Below are 22,030 nucleotides of genomic sequence, written 5' to 3'. Positions count from 1 at the left end.
CACATTAAATTAAACTAAAATTAATTTTAATCGTCGCAGAGGATCTCAAAACAAAAATATTTAAAACAAATACAATTTTTCATCTTCATCTGACTTTTACGGCCGCGATACGAAACTAGAAAGAAGATCGTCGTAATATTTAAATATTAATTAAATATTTTAATGCCAACAAGTTGAAATACTTGTCGAGATATTTAGTGGTGAGTCAGGTAGTCCAAGTGTTGAACTCAACTTACAGTACACACTTAGAAATAATTTTACTTTTTTGAAAAGCAAGTGCACTTTTTACTCCATATGAAGTCAAGTTTACTAAATCCAGAGTAACGCTTCTTGATACGGAGTAAACCTTACTTCATATGGAGTAAAAAGTGCACTTGCTTTTCAAAAAAGTAAAATTATTTCTAAGAGTGTAGAGACACAGTGTGTTTCAGTTCAGCACTTGGACAAGAGTCAGGAGAGTGGACTGGATATTATTTAAATCTAAATAGGAGTTAATTTAAATAAATATTAGATAGCAACGAGAAACAGGAATGTTCAGACCAGAAGAAGCAGCCTGTCGCCTAATTTGCGTGATTGACCTCTACTAGTTAGTAAATGAATAGTTAGTTAAATGAGAACCCAGAAGTGATAAAAGGACTGGATTCTGCTGACGTGGGGCTCACTTTAAAGTTATCATCGAAACAAGAAGCAAGAAGAGAAAGTAAAAATATAAGTTTTTTCGACATGTCGACAGCCGTGGTGACAAATAACGGGGTGGTCGATGCGGATTTGGCGGCGGCTCTGAAAGCGAAAATGATGCTGTCCTCGGAAAACAATGGAGGCGGAGGGGGAGGAGATTGGAAAGCGCAGTTAAATCTACCCCCAAAAGATAATAGGATGCGGACTAGTGATGTCACGGATAGGGAGGGGAAGGAATTTGAAGATTTTTGCTTGACGAGGTAAGAAGATAATGTGGGGCGCAAGTGGGGAGATTTTTAGTGAAAATTTAGTCATTTTTCGTGCATTTTGGGCTGAGAGTTTCAAATTTAGAGACTATTTTTGCCCAGGTTTTAAGTTGTTGATGATTTTTTTGAGGTAGTCTGTTAAGTTTGAGGAATTTTGACTAATTTGTGTTGACTTTTTTTCAATTTCAGGGAGCTTTTGATGGGAATTTTCGAAATGGGATGGGAGAAACCATCCCCAATTCAAGAGGCGTCGATCCCTATGGCGCTCTCAGGTCGGGATATTTTGGCCAGGGCGAAAAATGGAACAGGAAAGACGGGGGCGTATTCTATTCCCCTCCTGGAAAGGATTGATCCCACTTTAGATGCAATTCAGGGTAAGATAAGGACCATGAATTTTATAGAAATTTTTGCTACAGATTATTGATTTTTATACATGTATATTATTTTTCTAGGTCTGATAGTCGTCCCTACGAGAGAACTGGCGCTACAAGTAAGCCAGATTTGTACTGATTTGGCCAAGCATCTCCAAGTCAAGGTCATGGTCACAACCGGAGGAACTGGATTGAAGGACGATATCATCCGGGTCTACCAGAAAGGTTGGTTGATGAGCTTGCCAATTTTATTTAGTTGTAACCAATTTCAGTGTCTCTAATTTGGATAATTTTTTTGTGGCGTAGTTCACGTGATAATCGCGACTCCAGGGAGAATAATCGATTTAATGGAGAAGAATGTATGCAAGATGGACCAGTGCAAAATGTTGGTTTTGGACGAGGCGGATAAGCTCTTATCACAAGACTTTAATCGGATGTTGGATAAGCTCATCTCATTCCTGCCCAACAAGAGGCAAATTCTCCTCTTTTCTGCTACCTTCCCTATCACGGTTGAATCATTTATGGTTAGTGATATTTCAAGATTTTGGATTCTTCCAATCCTAAATTTACTTTGCATTTTCAAAATTTTACTTAGAAATAATGTATCAATCTCAAAGTTTATTTAAACAATTTATTTGAAAATGTGGCTGAAATTAATGAAGTTTTATTATACCTTTTGAACAGAAAAAGCACGCAATCGACCCGTACAAGATTAACTTGATGGACGAGCTGACGCTGAAGGGGGTGACACAATACTACGCCTTCGTCCAGGAACGTCAAAAGGTCCACTGTTTGAACACGCTCTTTTCTAAATTGGAAATCAACCAGTCCATCATTTTCTGCAACTCGACCCAGCGCGTTGAACTCCTCGCCAAGAAGATTACCGACCTGGGTTACGCCTGTTACTACATTCACGCCCGGATGAACCAAGCCGATAGAAATCGAGTATTTCACGACTTTAGGAAAGGTCACTGTCGCAACCTCGTCTGCTCGGGTGGGTAAATTTGGATAAAAATGTTATCTACGAATGCCATGCGTTAAGGGACAAAGAAAATGCTAGATTTTTAGATGGGAACAGAAATTTCAGTAATTTCTGTTTGATTTTTTTAAATCGCGACATTGTGGTTTGGAGTCATGCTTAAAATTAGTTTCTTGGGGGAAGTTTAGGCCAATATTTGTTAAAACTACTCTCATTTGTGCTAATTTGTCGTCATAATTTTGTTTTGCAGACCTGTTCACGCGAGGTATCGACATCCAAGCTGTGAATGTGGTGATAAACTTTGACTTTCCCAAGATGAGCGAGACCTATTTGCACCGAATTGGGCGATCCGGGCGATATGGCCACTTGGGGATTGCCATCAACCTTATCACTTATGAGGACAGGTTCAACCTTCAAAAGATCGAGGCCGAACTTGGAACGGAGATCAAGCCCATTCCAAAGGTGAGCGAACTCAAGATGTGCAAATTTCTGATTCTCAAATTCTTGGAATTCAGATTAGATCAGTTTCTTTCCAACTTCAACTTTGTATCCAACTTAATTTACATATCAGACCTAATTAGAATTTCAATATGTGCTGTTTAGTCAGTCAGTAAAATACTTTATGCGGGCCACATTTCGTGTCATGTTTCCATTTTATGATTTGAAGTCTCTATAATTTTATGACTTATGCAATTTTATGGGATATTGATTCACAGCATTAACCTTAAAATTATTAATATTTGGTTCCCAATTACAAGAAAAATAGACTTGAAAATTTACCTTACTTTTTTTCTAAAATTGTCAAACCCCACTAATTTATGTTTTTTTTATGTTCCACCAGGAAATCGACAAGGCCCTTTACGTCGCCTCCTTCCACCAGGACGGTGAGGAACACGGCGAAGGGAACAACAAGGAACAAAACCACGCAAAATGAAACAACCGACACTGAACCAACCTTTCCTCCACCCAAAATGATTACTCTAAAAACTGCATGCAAGCAAATAGAAAATTGTGTTAAAATTTCCTCAATTTTGTTCATAAAATTAGAAATTTCCCGGTTAAATTATCGAAAAAGTTGCGATTTTTTCTCAATCTAGAATTTACCACTGTTTCCAACTTGTCGGAATTAAATGCAAAACAAATTTGCAATTGTACAACCATTAATTGCAAAAACTAAAATCCTTTGATACGTTCTAAGAACAATGTTAACTTAATCGCCTCCGTCTTAATAATTTTCTTCTTAATGTTAACAAGTGAATAATCAGTCCTGTTAGGCGAAATTTTGCAAAAGTACCCCAGGGCTTATCCACTCGTGGACGAAGATAAGAAGAAACTTATCGACGAACTGGCGACCAATCACGAAATTACTATTACTTTGCTACTACATTACTATTTATTACGAATTTCGTATTTTTTAGTAATTTTTTGTTCCAAAATTCAAGTATTTTTTTCATCAAGAAATTTGTACAATTTTTCTTAAATTATTTCAATTGTGTCAAAATTTTGATCTGTTTGAATTTTTGTGATTCGAAAAAAAACTGTTCAAAATTGAAATCTTGTTTCCAAATTCGATGAATAATTCGAGAGTCAAGAAAATAAATTCCACTTTTAATTGGCTTTACTTTCAAAAATTGTGTTGGTTGGAGTTTTTATTGGGATTGCAATTAAGTAATTAATGACATGTTTAGTTTGGTTAATAATTAGTTAATTATTATAATCATTCATACACTTATCATCCTCAAATATTTACATAGTAGTCAGACTCTCCTCATTTTAAGATCTGTACTCGCTTCGTGGAGGCGAATTTGTACCGGATTTCCTTGGGATTCTTTGCACGACTGGGGGCTGCTTATCGTCAATGTTGTCGTAATTATGCTTATCTGCCCCACCAGCCTTGTTGAGCAGCATGTTTGGAAATCCGTTGGATTCGAAGAGCGATTTTGCTTGGAGGAAGCGGTTTCTTCCGGCAGCCAGGTCGACCTGACTTTTGATCGTCATTCGGGGTGAAGACGTGTACCGATTATTGGTTGCAGAGAGGTTTGTAGGGGAGAGGATGATCTCGTCGGTGGGGTTGTCGTCCCCGTGACCTTGTGACGAGGTCAAGGAGAGGTCAGTGGGTTGACCTCCTTCGAAATTGGAACGATTGACGGGTTGATGTATCTGAACCGCGGTGGTGGTCACGTTGCATTCCTGTCGAGAAAAAGGTCTCAACTTAATTTTTTTTGTAAATTCTATATATTAAAATTAGCAGTTTGTCTTGAAATTTTGGTAAAAATTGATATCGGTAAATTAAATACTTGATTTATAAGTTTTCATATTGAGACAATTCACTCCGATGTTTGAGATCGAGTAAATTTTTGCAAAGTTATGTTTAAAAATTTTCATAAAAAATTGGAAACGCGTGAAATTTTGCTTGATTATTCGCGTCAACTTTTATCTCAACTTTTTTGACCATACCTCATCATCATCATCATTCCTGTCCTCACTTCCGGCCAGACTTTTATTTCCGGGCGTCGTACTCTGTTGATAGTACTGGTATTGATACAGTGTTTGCGCCGGGGGTCGAATTTCGTCCTCCGTGACGTCTGGTTGTGGTTGGATTGCATAATACGTTGGGGGTGGTGTTGACCCCGGCGGGACGCCAGTGACTCCGGAGGAGGAATCGGTATCGTATTCGCGTAAAAGCTGCACTGCGGTGAGGATTTTGCCCCGATGGGTGTCCAGCTGGATGCCCAAACGGTCCAAGTCTTCCTCCTCGAGTTCTTTGAAGAGGTCGAGCGTTTCGAAACCGTGGAGGATGAAGAGAGAGATGTGTTCCTGGAAGAAATAAGTCACGGGTCAAATTTATTTGTGCAGTAATGTGCTAACATGAAATGTGAAAATAAATGAAATGTCACGAATTTTTTTGTCAAACTAAATTTTAAAAAATATTTGCATTTGAATTAGTTCGTTCAAGTTCGTTGTTGGATTTTGTTGCCGGATGAAACTTTTATACAAAATTAAAGCAGAAATGCAGATTTAATGTAGGTGAATGAAGATTGTATTGATATTTGTAAAACTAGAGCGTAAATTCCTCTGCGTGATACAAACCTGAGTAATTTGAATTTCATCGTAATTTCGACCTTACTTGATAATTCTGAAATTTTTTGCATGCAAGTATTTTTTGCAAAAACTTTTTCCCTCGATACTAAAACGAGTGCAGATAAGTTTCTTATTTCAACTATTATGTCTCATTTTACGCGACCGTAGAAAACTCTTTGACTAACTTTTTCCTCTTTTTACTTCTTTCGATTTCACCTTATTTTACACCTTTGCACCTCAAACTTAAGAAATTGAATTTAAATACGAATTTCTATAAAAATGGAAGTAGTAAAAGTCGTGAAAGTGAAAGTAGTCAAACTTCTAAAAATAACGAGGCATCCTTCCTTCAATTGGATAGCCGACTCTCACTGGTTTTATAAATCAGTCGAAAAGCTTCAAATTGTAACTTACAATTGGAAATTGATACTGAATGAAAATGCTACTTTAAAAAAATATTGGTCACCAACTTTCTCCTCGTATGATTTAAACTCCAAAAATAAGTAATTTGCAAATATACTGAATCATAATAGAAAAATTAGGTGACAAATGGAACTTATCGCAGTTCATAATAATTATAATTTCAGAAATTCTTGTTGAAAGTATACTTTCTACAATAATTTTTAAGCATGTCTTATAAAGCATACTTAAGAAATTCATGATAACATTTTTTCCGCAAGTTTTTTTTTGTGTGAGAAGGTGTCGATGTGAACGAAATTGGGAAAGTTTTCGTCCTCTCTACGTGGTCAGAATGGAAATATCTCGTGATCTTTGCTCTTTCTGGACCAGTCCTTTTTTTGTTTTAAAGGGGCCTTGCATAAAGGACTTGGAAGACTCAATTTAGCAAATTTTGGATCTCTCGATGTGTTACTAGGTCAAGCTGAGGCGACATGTAAAAGCGATCATTTTTGCACGTCCCCCTGAGATATTGCCCAACTCGATAACTTTCTCCAGAGAGAAAAAGATGGGTGAATGACTTATCGCTTTTATGGACCTTATCTTCAACACGTGATCTTATCTGGGATGAGTACTTGGTGATTATGTACGTTACACTACCGCTGACATATTTACACTCGTTCGAGTCCCACAGCAATAATTTGATATCCGTCTGTCAAAAATTCAATAAACCCATAAATCTCGATTTCAAATAAAGTGTGAGAGAGAAGTTGACCAGTTTTTTGCTAATTTCAAAAACCTTCTCGGTCGGACCGAATTTCATTTGGGACGCTACGTAAAGCACGTGGTCAAGGCTTTCATGGGACTTTTGGGTCATCAGAAATTCGCCAAAAATCCATCACACGCTTTGTGTACCGTCTCACTCCGCTGTATCCAATAACTCTGGTAATAAATTCGATTTCTTGTACGGACAACTTGCTCTACAAACCGAGAAAGATCACTTTTGACTCATTTTGCCCCTGGGGAAATAAATGGTGGACGTGGAAGGGACATGCTCTTTTTGCTCATACTTTCTCCTTGAGGGGCCGTGCAAAAATGATTTTATGCAACTTGTACGGTCTCCACTTAATACATCATTGTACTAGAATTTGATACCAATCGGTGACAAATTGAAATCTTGTCGGGTGAAAAACTATTTCCAAACTTTAGTGGAGGTAATAATAAAATACCAGTTTTTTGCCAAATTATGCACATTTTCATAGTGCATCGATGTCACTTAATTTTTGATATTTGCTCTCCGAAATCTATTTCTACTCGAGCCCACATTCTCTCCGAACGGCCCAAGAACTCATCCTTTCTCAACCGGATGCTGACATTCTGTATTCGATGAGACTCGTCATATGTATGAAAGTTGTATTTATTTTTTATCCGTTTCACAATAAATTTTGACTTGACTTTTCCTTGTCACCCTGACTTTGCGAGGGAGGTACGTACAGAAACAATGTGATTCACAATTTGATACGTAAATAATTCATGTTTTACTAACCATGAAACCTTTCACGTATAGCTTGACCTTGCTAAAGAGACAGATTTACAAAGAAAATACTACTTTATGCATGCACGGCTCGTTTGTAAATTCTAAAATAACTGACTTTCTATTTTATTTCCTTTTTTGCGGTGCTGACTTTGTGAATTTTTTTGAATGCACTCGAGAATGAAAAATGGATGGGGAGGGCTGGATAAGAAAACTACGAGGGGGACTGTCGGGCCGTTCTAAGATTACGGTACCATTTCAGTCAGTCAGTCGAGCATAAATCCCATGCTTGAGGACAATCTACTACCACTTGAACGGCCCCGAACACCGAATTGTGCGTGCTTTTGTTGTCGCATAAAGACATAAATACAATGGAAAGAAAGTGTCCCCTTTTAACAACTTTTACACGTTTGAGTGGACCTTAAACAGGAAAATGGGTACATTTTGAAATCAAATTTGGTAAAAAAAAGTTTCAAATTTTTTTACAACTTCTTTTTCCCTGAAAAAATTTGGTTTGGGAAAAGTTTAATAATTTGTATTTGGTTGGTCATTTGGTTGAAATTTATGAAACGAAACATTTATTCGTAAGTTTTGTCAAGAATCTAATTTAAAAGTTTGAATACTTTTTTGTGCAGTTTAAAAATTTAAGAATTTCCAGGAGAAACTTGAATTCCACAAGTTTGAACTTTATTTAACTTTGATGGTGTCGTAAACATAAATTTGAGAAGATTTGCAATTTTGTTCAATTGTTTCAATTTGAATGTTTGCGTGACAAATACTTGGGATTAGTTATTTTATGCAATATTCGAAAATAAACTTAGGAGTAGGCGATTATGCGACTCGATCTTGTAAATAGTTTGAAAAATGTCACCAAACCGTTCAAATTTCATCATCTGAACAAACATTCATCATAAAACTTAATTGTGTAAATGTAATAATTGGCATTAATATTACACGGCGGTTCTGAGCTCTGCTTTGAATTAAAATTATGAAATAAACTTGACATATTTACGAAAGCATTAAATTTGTAAGTATTTGTAATCCAGTAAACTGTGGCAATAGGTACATTTATAACCTGATTTTCCTTCTTAATCTTATAAAATTTGCAAAGTTTACTGCGTTGTGAACATAGCCATGAATTATCAACCAGTTTCACCTTACATGTGATTTTAAAAGATTGCATTTTTCACAAATTTATGGTGACTACTGTTATAACATTTAGTGTTTTGAATTGATTCTGAAATTTCTGAAATTTTATAAATTTCCAGTGATTTTAAACTCAAAATTCTACCCACACTTTTTTTATACAAACTTTCTCCCAATTTCTTTCCGAGTAAATTTATATTTTATCTTATTTTGAAAAGAACCAGATTTTTATAGGATTGATGTATGTGATTCTTCCCAAGTGGAAAATTCACCCTCGTTTCTTCCTCCTTAAATATTGTTCCCTTTCAATAAAATGAAAATGATTAACGAGGTGTTAACCGATGGAAAAGGGGGAACTTTGCAAAGGTCGGGAAGCGGAAGAGATCACATCGCCAATTTATTTCGTGTGGATGACTGACTATCAACTAAAAAAGGAAGAAGAAGGGTTAAATCGTTTAAATAAGTTAAGTGTCAAAAAAGAAGAGGGATCAATTCCAAGTCTGCTTTAAGAAAAGTCGAGATTATTTCGGGAAAAACATTCATCATCGTCTTTTAGATTAAACTAACTGAAAAATAAAAATGCATGAAAGTATAGTAAAATCAATTTACATTGTGAAATAGAAATAGGACACGTATTCCTAAAATTCCTGAAATTCTTGAAATTCCTAGACACAAATTGTGTACCTGACGTTTTTAAAACTTGTCATATTTTTCCAAGTTGAACGAAGAAAATTGCATTGTCAACAAGTAACATTTTGTAATTTTTGCAAAATCAATTTCGGAAATGTTAATTAATTTTAAAAGATATACAAAACATGGATAAACTGAATAACATTTTCTCAGAGTTCCTAACATTTTCATAACAAAATTGCATTATTATTTTTGACCAAGTTTTAAGCCAATTATGAGAGTAATGTATTAATATGCTTAATATAAAGTAAAAAAGGTGTCGGTGTTGGCGACGGATGAATTACAAATTTCGTAAAGATGATTTCCGAGTTGAGATTTTCACAAACTTTGTAACATAATAAAATTTCCAGGAAATTTTCAAAATTGTAAAGTAGCAACTTACATCTAGTCCAATCCTGTGTAGGAGATCGCCCACACCTTTCGGTCTTCCTTTCCTGACCGCTTTTCCCCTCGATTTCGCCCCCTTGATCGGCGTGCCAGTGTCGAGGTCAGACTTGTTTTCGACTTCGTTTTCTCCGCTGATGACATCCGCCATATTTTGTCTCTCCTCCGGGTTCAGGTCGGACAAGGAGAAGTGGTGGTGGCCTTGACCGTAGGCGTCGTCAGGATCAAAGGGATCCGTGCCATCGGGGAGGATGCGAACATTTATAAATTTGAAGTGACCGACTTGCTCGCCAACTTTGCCAATCCAGAGTCCAGTCGCCTTTTTGGAGATGATTTGAACCATATCGCCCTTCTGTAAATTTGAATATTTTTATAGTTAGATTTGTCGAAAAGCGTTTAGATTTTTTAGAATTTTTAAGAAATTCAATTGTTTTTTTAAATAAATAATTGGATGACACAGAGTTTTAGTGGAAAACGGAAGAACTGATTTACTTTATTTGTCAATATTTCGAATGCTAAGTATCTGTCATTCATTATCAAGACATGTTTTTTTTAATTTTTCTGTGTAGATTAGCTAAAAAAAACTTTTAAAAAGCACGAAGGAAAATCTCTATCAAAAAATCTATTCATTTTGAAATTAATTTTATAGTTTTTTGCTCTGATTACTGAATTGCAGTCATTGCTGTGAATACCTGCAGGGAATTTGAGATTACTTATGCTTACTTATCCTTAGTTAGCAGTCTGCCGTGCAAAACTATTTGCGAAAGTGCATAGAATCACCATGTGCCCCGAATTATTAAGATTCTACTGAATTTTCTTTATTTTCTAAACAGTCAGAATTTTTAATCCCCCCTTTGCAACGGACATGGTCAAGGAAAGCAATGAAATGAAAATTGATTGAGCAGTTAGTTCACTGGTTGCAGCACGTAGTAAAAAACGGACAAAAAATCTGTAGTGTGAAGTTCGTGCAGCCCGACCCATACATTTTCATCTTGTGGTTCTTAATTAAAAAAAACAGAAAATTTCTCCACAGAAATTAACTTCACATTCGTAAATCTGTTTCGAACTTGGTCCTTTGAAACGCAAAAAGTTTCAAATTTCTAAATTCAATTAAATGCGAGTTTCAATTTCCAAGTGAATCGGTTAAATTTTACTTCCCTGCTTTTACACAGACAAAGATGACGGTCGGATAAGGTCTAGCTCCCGATAAAAAAGCCGAGAGTTAGAAAACGGGAGGAAAGCAAGGGAGAAAGTAGCCAAGTAAGCAGCCTCCTTAAAATTAGGGGATAAATTGGAAATGCCCATTTATCCCGATTTTCAGACGCGTAATAGCTAAATTGAGGGGGATGAAGATTTATTTTATGGCCATCTCGTAAAAGTTGGAGAGAAACGTATGTTTTTTTTTTGTAAACTTGACTATCTAAAAAAAATTACTAGCATTTTATGCAGTATTTTTTTTAATTATTGAATTTCTCAGTTTGATTTAGCCCCTTATAATCATTTCCAAGAAAGCAGTTTTACAACATTTGTAACTTAAATCTGACTGCATTTAGTCAATGCAAACATTCATATTATTTGTATATTACAGTTTGGGATCAAATTTATCTGGCGTAGTAATAAAGACTTATTTTATTTCAATTTTTTTTTACTTTTGGAATTTTAGTCATACAAATAAAAATGAAAAGACAATTTTTTGCAATCGAGCATAAAAACTAAAAAAATTTGAGTTCCGATTTGTACCTTATATTTAATTTATCCAAATGATATCTAAGAAATCACATGTCACAAAGAATGTGATCTAAATATTTGAGTCAATTTTTACCTTGTATCTCAGGGCGTGTCGATCGTATGGACTCGGCTGCGAATCCACCAATGCGACCGCGACCCCGTCGAAGGGTCCGTCATAAGAGGACGACAAGGGTCCTGTGCTGCCAAACGAGGTAAATTCCTCCTCCGACGAACCACCCGTGACTTGATGGTCACAATCGGCACCATTTCCGGCCCCAATTAAGGAAAATGAAACGCATCCATCACCCTCGTCTCCGTCATCTGCAAAAAGAGAAAGACAATAAGGCTTTATTAAGATGTAGTTTTTAAAATTTGGTAAACATTTTCAATTTTTTTAAATTTTGAAACATGGCCTGTTTGTAAATTATTTTGCCTCACAATCTTCCTAAATTTATAGGAATTTTTGAGAAATTTATGAAACTAACTGGGTTGAGCTCATTAATTGCATACTTATTTACACTCATACAACTAACTATTTATTCTGGTATAGAGCAATTTCTTTCGCTGACATTATTTATTTACAATCAATAAAAGTCGATCTCATTTTTTTACTACCAAATGAAATGAAATGCTTTTTCTGTATTTTAATTCTTCGAGTAAAATTTATATATTTATGATTAATAGTCCAAAACTTAATCTGTAAAAAAATATATCGAAGATTTAACCTACAAATTTAATATTAACTATGCAAATCTTAGGACATGAAAATCGCAAAAATTCAAGGCTGCAACATTCCCCCAAATTTTAGAAAATTTTATACCTTTCCAAATCTTAAGATCTAAATTGCCTTCAAAACTTTAATGAAATGCGGAAGTACGAGAATAATGATAATGGCAAACGTGTTTAATGTCTCATGTCAGAAGTGTAAGGTTACTCTCATCGGGGTCCGTTCAGTAAGAATGTGTCCCCCAACTTTATCACCATCATCACCACGTGATTCTTGATATTTGCCCCGCGAACTTTGATTTAAATCGGGACCCCATCCACCCTGCAGGACCCCGATTATCCAACTTTCTCCTCCCATTGTCTACATCTTTCCAGTCCATCTGTGGTTATTGGTTAAGTGGGAAAGTTTGTTTTGATGGGTTTTATTGACAAGGAGGGAGAAAAAGCAATAAAATAAAATAACCTATCGCGTCCCCATCTGCACTGGGATGATGTGACGATGATGATATCGTAGTACCATGACGTGACGTGATTAAAGCTAATGGACCAATTAAGTAATGACATTTGTGACACTTTATTCCCATCGGAGGGGCAAGGCAAGATTAATATTTCGGATGAAATGGAACGGGGGCACATGTCATTTATTTCGGTGACATTCCCACATAACGACAATTTTCCATTAGAAGTATTGTTTTATTGGTGATAATTAATTTATGAGGGGGAGGAAAATAGTGCGGGTCTAGTATGTAGTTTGAGAAAATGGGACACTTTCTGGGAAAATTAGGTCGATAATGACTTGGGATTAGTTTCACGCCGATTTGTAAATTTAGACCAATAATTATTATTGTTTAGATATTTTAGATTTTAATTAGTCACATAAAATTTTGTTCATATTTTTGAAACTTTAGTGTACTCCTGATATTTGCAATTTTTTGTAAATTAAGGGAAATTTTAATTATTGTTTAGATATGTTTAATCCGGCAAATAAAATTTAAATTCACAATTTTGAAATTTTCGTAATCTAGAAAACTCAAAACACAAAATTTGTACTTCATGAAGGTTACACTTTAAACTTTAATTTTGCAAATCCGTCATATTTTACAATCTTTTGTATTTTGCATCTTGCGTAATTAAATGCATGCAATTTATTTTATGAAATCGAATTCAACCTTGAAATCATACATATTATGCAATTCCGACTTTTATATTTGTAAGTTTGTTTGTAGATGACTTTCTTAGTCTGAATAGTTACCAAATCTCATAAAATTTCTGTTTTTCAGACCACATTATGCATGACATACATAAGAAAAATGCAGCTTTCAGTTCGAACCGTCCATCCATCCGAATAGCTAACAAATCCAAAAAGCTGGCTGACTTTCTCCCCTCTCGCTTTCACCGTCAAAGTTGTACGTGATGTTTTCTGAAAACTTGACCAAAAAGTTTCCCCCGTGATGTGAGTGAAAGGTGGTGGGTCGCCCAGCCGTGCGTGGTCTTTTTCTGTGGGAACATGTTACGTTAACGTTTTAGGGGGTCTTACAGAAAGGTTGTGGTGTAGTTGATGCTGCGTTAATGGCCATTTAAGAGGATCTTATAGGTTTTTTTACAAAATAAATTATTGTAGATTTAAGATAGCGGCAGTAATGTTGCGACAAATTTTAATAAATTTTGTACCATAATTTACCAAATTTACCGAATTTACCAAATTTTAACACAAATTTTAATTTGAAATCTGTAACAATAATTTCAGCGTGACTACAATCACACTGCGGCAAGTAATTGTTACCAGTATGATTAAAAATTTGAATTTTGCTGAAAGTACTGTTATCATTCGGTGACAAATCGTCCCTAGTGATTACAGTCAGAAACAATTTTGTTTCCAGTTTAGACTTTAATGCATGCAAGCCTAATTTAAAGGTTTATTAGCCCTCAAACTAAATAAATGACACTCTTCCCGTACAACCCTTAAAGATGGATTCCCTACTTGGTGAAACTTTTGTGGGATGCTACGATGATGATGATGATGACGCTGGGTGGGAAACTTTGTGGTCCATCCGAGATCCATCCATGGTCGTCCGAGATGATTCTGATCCCGCCGTCATTTCCTGGCGAACAAAACTTTCTCCCATCTCAATCTGGGGTCGACTTGGTGGACTTTCTCCGCCCCACGTCACAGCCACCACTACTCACTGATCCATTGTTGATAACTTTCACCAGGCAGAAAGTTTGCAGGAGAACAAGACCCGTCTGATTACTCGAGACACAAAGCGCCCCGATATTCCTGGTCAGTTTTTAAACGTAGGGTTTCTTCCTACCATTATTTACAAAGTATGATTACGGACGATTTTAAAATCGTGAGAAAGGGCGAAATTCATAAAATAATACGATAGACAAACAAATAAATTCCCATAATGAAGAAAAAAATTGAAGAAAATATACGAATTACATATTTGAGTGAAAAAGAGGTTCACAATTTTTGTTATATGCAAATTTTGTGCAGTTTTGGATTATGATATTTTAGCAAAATTTGAGAATATGCCCCTCATCAAATTTTATTCATACACGGAAAGACACTGTCAGTCTGGTTCAAGTGCCGGGGGATTGGAACTTACAATGGAGGCGCAAACCATGTTCAGCGCAGATAATTTTTTGACCTTATTAGTTTGAAAGAGCAAGTCTTTACAAACAACATTTGGCTCGGCACTTAGGCAGATGCGCAAATTTCAGCACGTTATGGGCGCCGCAACTTCGCAAAAACGCACGAAGTTGAGCTCGCGCTGGGCATTGCCCGAAAAATCGTGCGTTTTTGCGAACTTGCGGCGCCCATAACGTGCTGAAATTTGCGCATCTGCCCAAGTGCCGAGCCAAATGTTGTTTGTAAAGACTTGCTCTTTCAAACTAATAAGGTCAAAAAATTATCTGCGCTGAACATGGTTTGCGCCTCCATAGTTAGTACCTGGGAAACGTCACCCAAAAGTTCCGATTCCCGGGAACTTTTTACTTATGCAAGTTACAGGGAAACGGAACCCACTTGTCGCAGGATTTAGCGGGCCTCGATTCCCCGGTACCCTATTAGACAAAAGTTACGATTCCCCGGAACCCAAGATTTTTCTTCCATTTTTCATAAATTGGATATATTTCCGAAAAAAAAATTTATTGTCTCAAATTAACCTCCCACCAATGAAGAACATTGGATAAAAAAATTAGAATTTTTTAAAGTGGCGTTTTTCCTAAAATCACAAATATCTGACAAATTTGAGGAGCGGCAAGCTTAAAAAGGTCCGGGGAATCGTCACCTAACAATGATTTTCATATACAAATCATTGTTAGGTGACGATTCCCCGGACCTTTTTAAGCTTGCCGCTCCTCAAATTTGTCAGATATTTGTGATTTTAGGAAAAACGCCACTTTAAAAAATTCTAATTTTTTTATCCAATGTTCTTCATTGGTGGGAGGTTAATTTGAGACAATAAATTTTTTTTTCGGAAATATATCCAATTTATGAAAAATGGAAGAAAAATCTTGGGTTCCGGGGAATCGTAACTTTTGTCTAATAGGGTACCGGGGAATCGAGGCCCGCTAAATCCTGCGACAAGTGGGTTCCGTTTCCCTGTAACTTGCATAAGTAAAAAGTCCAGGGAATCGGAACTTTTGGGTGACGTTTTCCAGGTACTAAGTTCCAATCCCCCGGCACTTGAACCAGACTGACTGTTGGGCATCTTATTGTTAATAATTACTTTAATTATTTCTAATTAAGTTTTTGGACTTTTAGTTATACAAAAATATCTGAAAAATATCTGAAAAATATCTGACGTCTGAAATATTTCTTATTTGACTTTGGGACAGTTGAAATTCCAAAGAAAGGGTTACGCTTACTACAAATAATTTGGTAACAAAATTTTCAGTGTAGTAGGCTCTACCTCGATGGTAACGTTTTGTTACCGAACGATAACAATAATTTCCGCGAAACTCAAATTTACTACCATCTATTAAAAGTTCGATACAAAATTCGAGTAAGCTTGACTTCATGTGGGGGATAATTTTGCTACTAACAAGATAGTTTTAAGTTTGTATACTTTTCGAAACCCTGGTCCTTCTGGTAACCTGCCTGGTCTGGGGAAGATAAAGGAGGCGTAATTACGAGAGAGGATTTCCCATCGATAAGGTGAAAATACGTGCGTCCAGCTTTCTCCGCTTGCTCGAATGCCGTATTATATTTAAAGTAAAAGTTTGTCTAGTTTCACTTTCACGACTTTCACTACTTTCATTTTTATAGAAATTCGGGCCTCGTATTTAAATTGAATTTATTAAGTTTGAGGATCCTACAGGTAATGAAGTGGAGGTGGGCGCAGTAAAAAGGGGGGAAAGCATGCAAGCACACTCTAAATAATGTGGTAGTAGTTTGTTACCGTACAACAATTTCAGTGTGGTGGTAACCAAGTTTACCAAGTTGGTGGTAAAATTTACAACGCTGTTTAATGTGCATCTACACAATCCTGTTGGTCAACGAAGCGGTAACAAATTTGAAATTTCCGCCAAATTGGGAACATTCCGGTAACACTTTTACCAACCATTTGACCAACTACCGTATTATTTAGAGTGTCAAGAAGCCTACTTTTCCTTAAAGACAGGAGTTTTTTGTGGTCTCATAAAATGAAATAAAATAGTTGGGAATGAAGAACCTGGTCGTCGGTTAGTGGTGTTCGTTCGTGGTGATGAGTAGAATGGCGAATAATAAAAAAGAATAAAAATGTGGTCGGATGGACCAGGCCATAAAACTTTTAGCAGTTCTTTGTAACCGGACTGAATTTATTTCTTTGTCTGGCTTCACGTATGTTGGGGAGGGTGGTGAAAGTGGTGAAAGTACGCATTTTTTCCTACTCCCGGATTGGTGTGTGTGTGTAGGGTTCTAATGTTGCGATACTACTGAAAACCAGTTAAGTCTGGTTTTTTAAAGGTTTTTACTTGTTTTGATTTTAAATTTTGGTATGAAATCGTCGTGCAACAGTTGTCGAGTTCAAAACCAGTTTTCGTTTGGTTCTTACAATGCGATGGTGTAAAGTGTAACACTCGTATTTTGTTGAAATTTTGGAATTATGAAGTTCAAGTAAATATTTGTACAATTAACGCTTCTTGAGGCAATTTGTGCGATGATCAGACTTTATCAAAATTTCCAAAGTCAAAGTTGAAAAATTGGCGATTTTTACCAGGCGGGGAAAGCAATCTTGAGTTTGTTTGGAAAAAGTAGCCCATTTTTCAATGTTGCCCTCATATTTTTTGATAAATTCTGACCATTGCACAAATTGCCTCAAGAAGCGTTAGTTAGATATTGACTTTAACTATATAATTCTAAAATTTCAATAAAATCTGAGTGTTGCACTTCACACCATCGCATTTTTAGTAGACTGGTGACTTTTGAAGTAGTGTCTTCCACATATTTTTAGCTGAGAATGGATTAAATTTTGATGTGACTGCACTGCTGTATTTTTTGATGACGTTATTTATTTTCTTCACAACTTTAAATCACACCTTTTTTATGATTTTCTTACTTTATTTAGCCCCAAGTTTTAGAAACCTTGTTTTCTTTCGGCCCTGGTGTAAAGTCTGACTGACTGAGTGAGTAATAGTCAAAGAGAAAGCAGCGGAGAGAAAGCTGACGGTGGGGGTCTGCTCTCGGAGCTTTCGTTCCTCGTTTTCGCCGTCTTTTGTCTTTTGATGGAAAAGAGGAAGAAGAATCATGACATTATTTGATCCTGTCAAAATTGTATCATTTTTCTTTCTCGGTGGGATTCTGTCCTTGGCTCAGAATTATTTATTTTTTTTAGAAAAGTGCCCTACCAATACGCAAGAGAAAAGGGATCTATTTGTCGATATTTTCAACTTTACTACCAAAATTAATTATTGGCATTTAAAATATTCAAAATCTTCAATATCTGATAATAAAACATTTTACTGAAATTGAAATTTGTTAAGTGTGTGATCGGTTATGTAGATTTGTGCTAATTTGCTTATTCCTTGAGAAATTCTTTAATTTTTATAGTAGATAAACGTACTTGCATGTCAACTGTCGACAATTTTGTCTCATTCTGCTTTCCAATTTCGCGAAATATTAAAAACAAATCCATAGAATATAAAGAAAAAATCGGATCAAGTAAAAAAATCGAACTTTTCATTTCACAAATGATAAACCCAAAATTCAACGGAAATTATTATTCATTATTTCCCATTTAACGCGGACCTTTTTCCATTAGAAATTTATAATCAGGCATTAACGCAAAAGGATTTGGAAATGGGTAGGATGTTTCAAAATTATGGAAATAATTGCCAAACTCGCATGATACAATTGTAGTCACTATTAAAATAAGTTTTCTTATTGAAATTTGATTTTTTTTTCTGAATCATCACAAAGCCGAAATTAGTTATAAATCTTTAAAAATTTAGCCCCAAATTGGTACCAGATTCTCTCCAACATCGATACGTAATTAGATTTCGTATCCCAAATTATTTAGCGTGGTTGTGCTGCATGCTGTCAATTTAGCCATAAAATAAAATCAGCCCAAATAACTCCCCCGAATTTAACGACTGGATGCCACCAACTAACTAAATTTTGTAAGTACTTGGTCCCTCATCACATCTCACTTTTAATACTCTAGTGAGCAATTGTTATTTTATTGCGGGACACAACTGTCACTATTTAACGAGAGACAGACATGCATGTCCTCAGATGCAATCTCCACTTCATGATCTTCTTACAGATTGTGTTGGGAAATGAAATCTAATCTTTTTTGGGGTCAAACTGGAGTTGGGTCTTCATTTGGAAATATATATGCACACTCTTAAAAATGTGGAAATATATAATTTTGTATAGGAAATGGTTTTTTTTTAATTCGAATTATTTCGAAATTGATTTAAGAAATGTTCTAAACTTATGATATGGAATGGACATCAGCTTACCTTATTTAAATTTTTATATGTCATTTTTTAAATTAAACCATTTCGACTTTTAAGAGTCACAAAAATAACAAAATTGTCTGATTTGGTAATCATTTTGTAAAGTATGGTTTTTGAGAATTTTCCAACTTTGTTTATTATCAGAAAAATTAAGTGAATTATGTACCAGGATACATACATACCTATGCATAATAGAATTTAAATTGCGTAAAATTTTTGTTTCCTCTCGGTAACAATTTATTACCAACACGAGAGAGTTTACACACAGAGACATTTTTTAATCACACCATTGCACAATTTACACAGTATCGCTGCGGTGAAAAGCATCATTCTTAACTTAAAGAAACCCCTTCATAAGTATTTGATAAAAAAAATTAATACCGCCGTGGTAAAAAATTTCTGGGAATTTTCCCCAAAATAATAAAAAAAAATAGAAAGAACTACATGACTTCATTTATTCATTTTTTCTTTACTTTATTTCATTCCATGCCAGTCCGACTGAGGTCTTAAATTAAAGGTGACACCGGCTTCTGGGAGAAAGTGGAAGTGAAAGTCGACTGTCTGAGTAATGGGGGAGATCAAAGGAGCAGACTTAATGAAGGGAGTAGTAGATAAAGGTCGTCCTCATAAATTATGCTAATGTCACCTCTCATTACTTTCGTCACAATGTCGACTTCTCTTACTGCTAAGAGAGTCACTTTAGTGGTTACAGTTAAGTTGAGGACTTTACTGCGAGGTGGTGGGCATAAAGGGTGTGGTTTTTACGAAATTTAAGGGAAATCTTGCAAAAAGAAGAGGAAATATTTGTGCTCGATGAGGTAAATTTTCTTGCCTGGAGAGAAATTAGATTGTTAAGAAGGTTGAAAAAGTGAGAATTTTCGTGGGATGCAATCTACCCAAATTAATAACGCTTGTTATGCTCGACCCTTTTCTTAATATGGTGGCCTGCCATTTGGCCGACCTCGTTCAGTAACTTGGCTCCTTGACTCTCTCGAGATGAGGATGACAAAGGACTGCTCAATTGCAATGCGAATCTGGGCGAATACGTAATGACACCATTTAAGCAGACGTAAGAAGTCTTATTTGACACACGAAATAATCTGGGAACGATTTGATACCAGGAGGTAATACTGGGCTGGACATTTTCGTAAACTGTGTGAAAATGACCATTATTAGATAATTAATCTGTAATAGTAATCTTATAGGGTACTAACTAAACACAAATATTTGTTTTTGGAGTCTTACTTATCAATTTTGACGCAATATTTGGATATTTAGGGAATGTGTAATCTGCTTAAAATTGGTTTACAAAATAATAAAGACGACCTATCAATACATTTGTAACCTAACTTGTCTTCGTAATCTTTGCAATATTGTGAAACGTTTGTTGAAACTTTGCAAAGGTTACAAAGATCCGAGTGAATTGTCGCATTATTTGGAGTGTAAAAATTGATTGGATAAAATGATGCCGTTTGGTAGAGTGGATTCATTTTATTGATATAGTTTTAGCAGTAATTGTCTTATCAGGGGTCATCTTATCTTGATAGACGACACGCTAAAATCTTCGTTTTATACCTATTCATTATATTTATGACCGAAATGAACATGCACGTATGAAAATTAGTTTTGTTGTCAAAACTGCTCAAAAATTTATGTGCTTATGAGTAAATGCCGATGTGCCCAACTTTCCAAACCAATTTACAAAAACATTCAGAAAATTATCGTAAGGAAATAAGTTGCAGGTATGTAACTACAATTCCTGATACGTTGACATGTTAGAAAGTTAGAAAAAAGCTAATTGGAGGAGCATTACATAAGAAAATACTGCTTAGTTTTACATATATGTGTAACATAGATAAATGACGCTCACCTTGACCCCCGACCCCATCGACATTGAAACTATCCCTGTTGTTCGAATCGCCCCCACTGGTCGAGTGTTTGGACCCCCTTCGTCGCCATCCACCTCCATCCTTGTTGCTAATCCGGCCTAAAAACGAGTTCCTGGAGCCGGACGAGCCGCCCCCACCGATTTCCCCGCTGGACGTGGAACTCCCAGAGTTGCGATTTGCCACGGGAAGACTTGTCGATGTCGGGCGGCGTCGTAACTCTTCAGCGGATCCCTTCTGCAATTAAAGAAATTTAAGATTTTAATTTTTATGCAGAAAAATATTAGTCGTAAGATATTTTAATAAGAGGCAATCTTTCATTTTGTCTTGTTTGATGAAGTTATTATTTTGATTTTTAAATATGTTTAGTTTTTAATTGACAATTTTTTAAAATATAATAGTTTAAATTTGTTCTTTATTAATAAATTTTGTAAATTTTTTTACAAGATATACAAATAATGCTCTCGCTCGATTTTGTACCTTCCATATTAAAAGGCGTAAACTTCAATGGCTAATTAATTGTATAACTAAAACAATATATTTTGGTCGTAACGTCAAAACAGATGAGAGAGGATTTTCGACGGGTAAATTCAAAAGGGAAATTATTTAGACTTAACATTCTCCTGTTAACAGTAAGTTTTCTTTTGAGTGAAAGTTTTGTAGTGACAAAACGTGACCTTTTCACTCACTCGGGCTACCAACGCGTGCACATTAAATAATTCGGTAGGAATTCTTGTATGGCAAGAAAACCCACGTGCTTGTAATGGAATTTACTCAAAATTCAAATTTGTTGCCAAAAATAATTTCGAATCTATGCATAACCTTGATGAGTTTTTATAGCCATCATGAAAATAAATACAAAATTCACTGTCATTCTTTCCAGTCAACAAAAAACGTGTCTCTTTCAAATTAAATTACCAAACTAGGAAAAATATTTTAGTAATTTTTCATAATTAATGGAAAAACTTAAATGTAGAATAAACGAATTATTTAGAGTGAACAAGTGACAAGTCCGAAATTGAAGCGACGCCTTGAATGACACGACATGGACGCGTAAAATTTCCTAAAGTTTCCAAAGTCACATCCTCCTCGAGCGGAAAACGGAAGTATTTAAGAATGCCGAAAACTTTCTGGTAGAGAAAGTAAAAGTAAATAATCCGACACAACAGCACTTTCACGGTTGTCAAACTTGGTAATAAATTGTTTTTAGAGGAACCCAT

General features: G+C 35.6%; 2 protein-coding genes across 4 annotated transcripts in view; one reads left to right on the top strand and one right to left on the bottom strand.

The window, feature by feature from the left end:
• Positions 1-481: 481 nt before the first annotated feature.
• On the top strand, positions 482-3,920 carry LOC110852845 (ATP-dependent RNA helicase cgh-1). Its single transcript, XM_022100968.2, has 7 exons — positions 482-938; positions 1,134-1,318; positions 1,397-1,540; positions 1,622-1,839; positions 2,000-2,309; positions 2,545-2,756; positions 3,136-3,920. Exons 1-7 carry the CDS (start codon positions 724-726, stop codon positions 3,226-3,228), a joined length of 1,377 nt encoding a protein of 458 aa, XP_021956660.1. The 5' UTR covers positions 482-723; the 3' UTR covers positions 3,229-3,920.
• LOC110853228 overlaps positions 3,538-22,030 on the bottom strand; it is a 142,455-nt gene continuing 123,962 nt past the window's right edge. For all 3 annotated transcript variants that reach the window (XM_035854679.1, XM_022101480.2, XM_035854680.1), the window contains 5 exons: positions 20,795-21,047; positions 11,345-11,571; positions 9,521-9,874; positions 4,752-5,111; positions 3,538-4,484 (listed from right to left, as the gene is read on the bottom strand). In XM_035854679.1, the coding sequence (XP_035710572.1) occupies positions 4,068-4,484; positions 4,752-5,111; positions 9,521-9,874; positions 11,345-11,571; positions 20,795-21,047 (1,611 nt within the window). In that variant the 3' untranslated portion in view covers positions 3,538-4,067. The remainder of the gene's footprint in view (positions 4,485-4,751; positions 5,112-9,520; positions 9,875-11,344; positions 11,572-20,794; positions 21,048-22,030) is intronic.

The sequence above is a fragment of the Folsomia candida genome, unplaced genomic scaffold (assembly GCF_002217175.1).
Source record: "Folsomia candida strain VU population unplaced genomic scaffold, ASM221717v1 Fcan01_Sc008, whole genome shotgun sequence".
Taxonomy (NCBI): Eukaryota; Metazoa; Arthropoda; class Collembola; order Entomobryomorpha; family Isotomidae; genus Folsomia; species Folsomia candida.
This window is presented reverse-complemented; position numbering and strand designations above follow the sequence as displayed.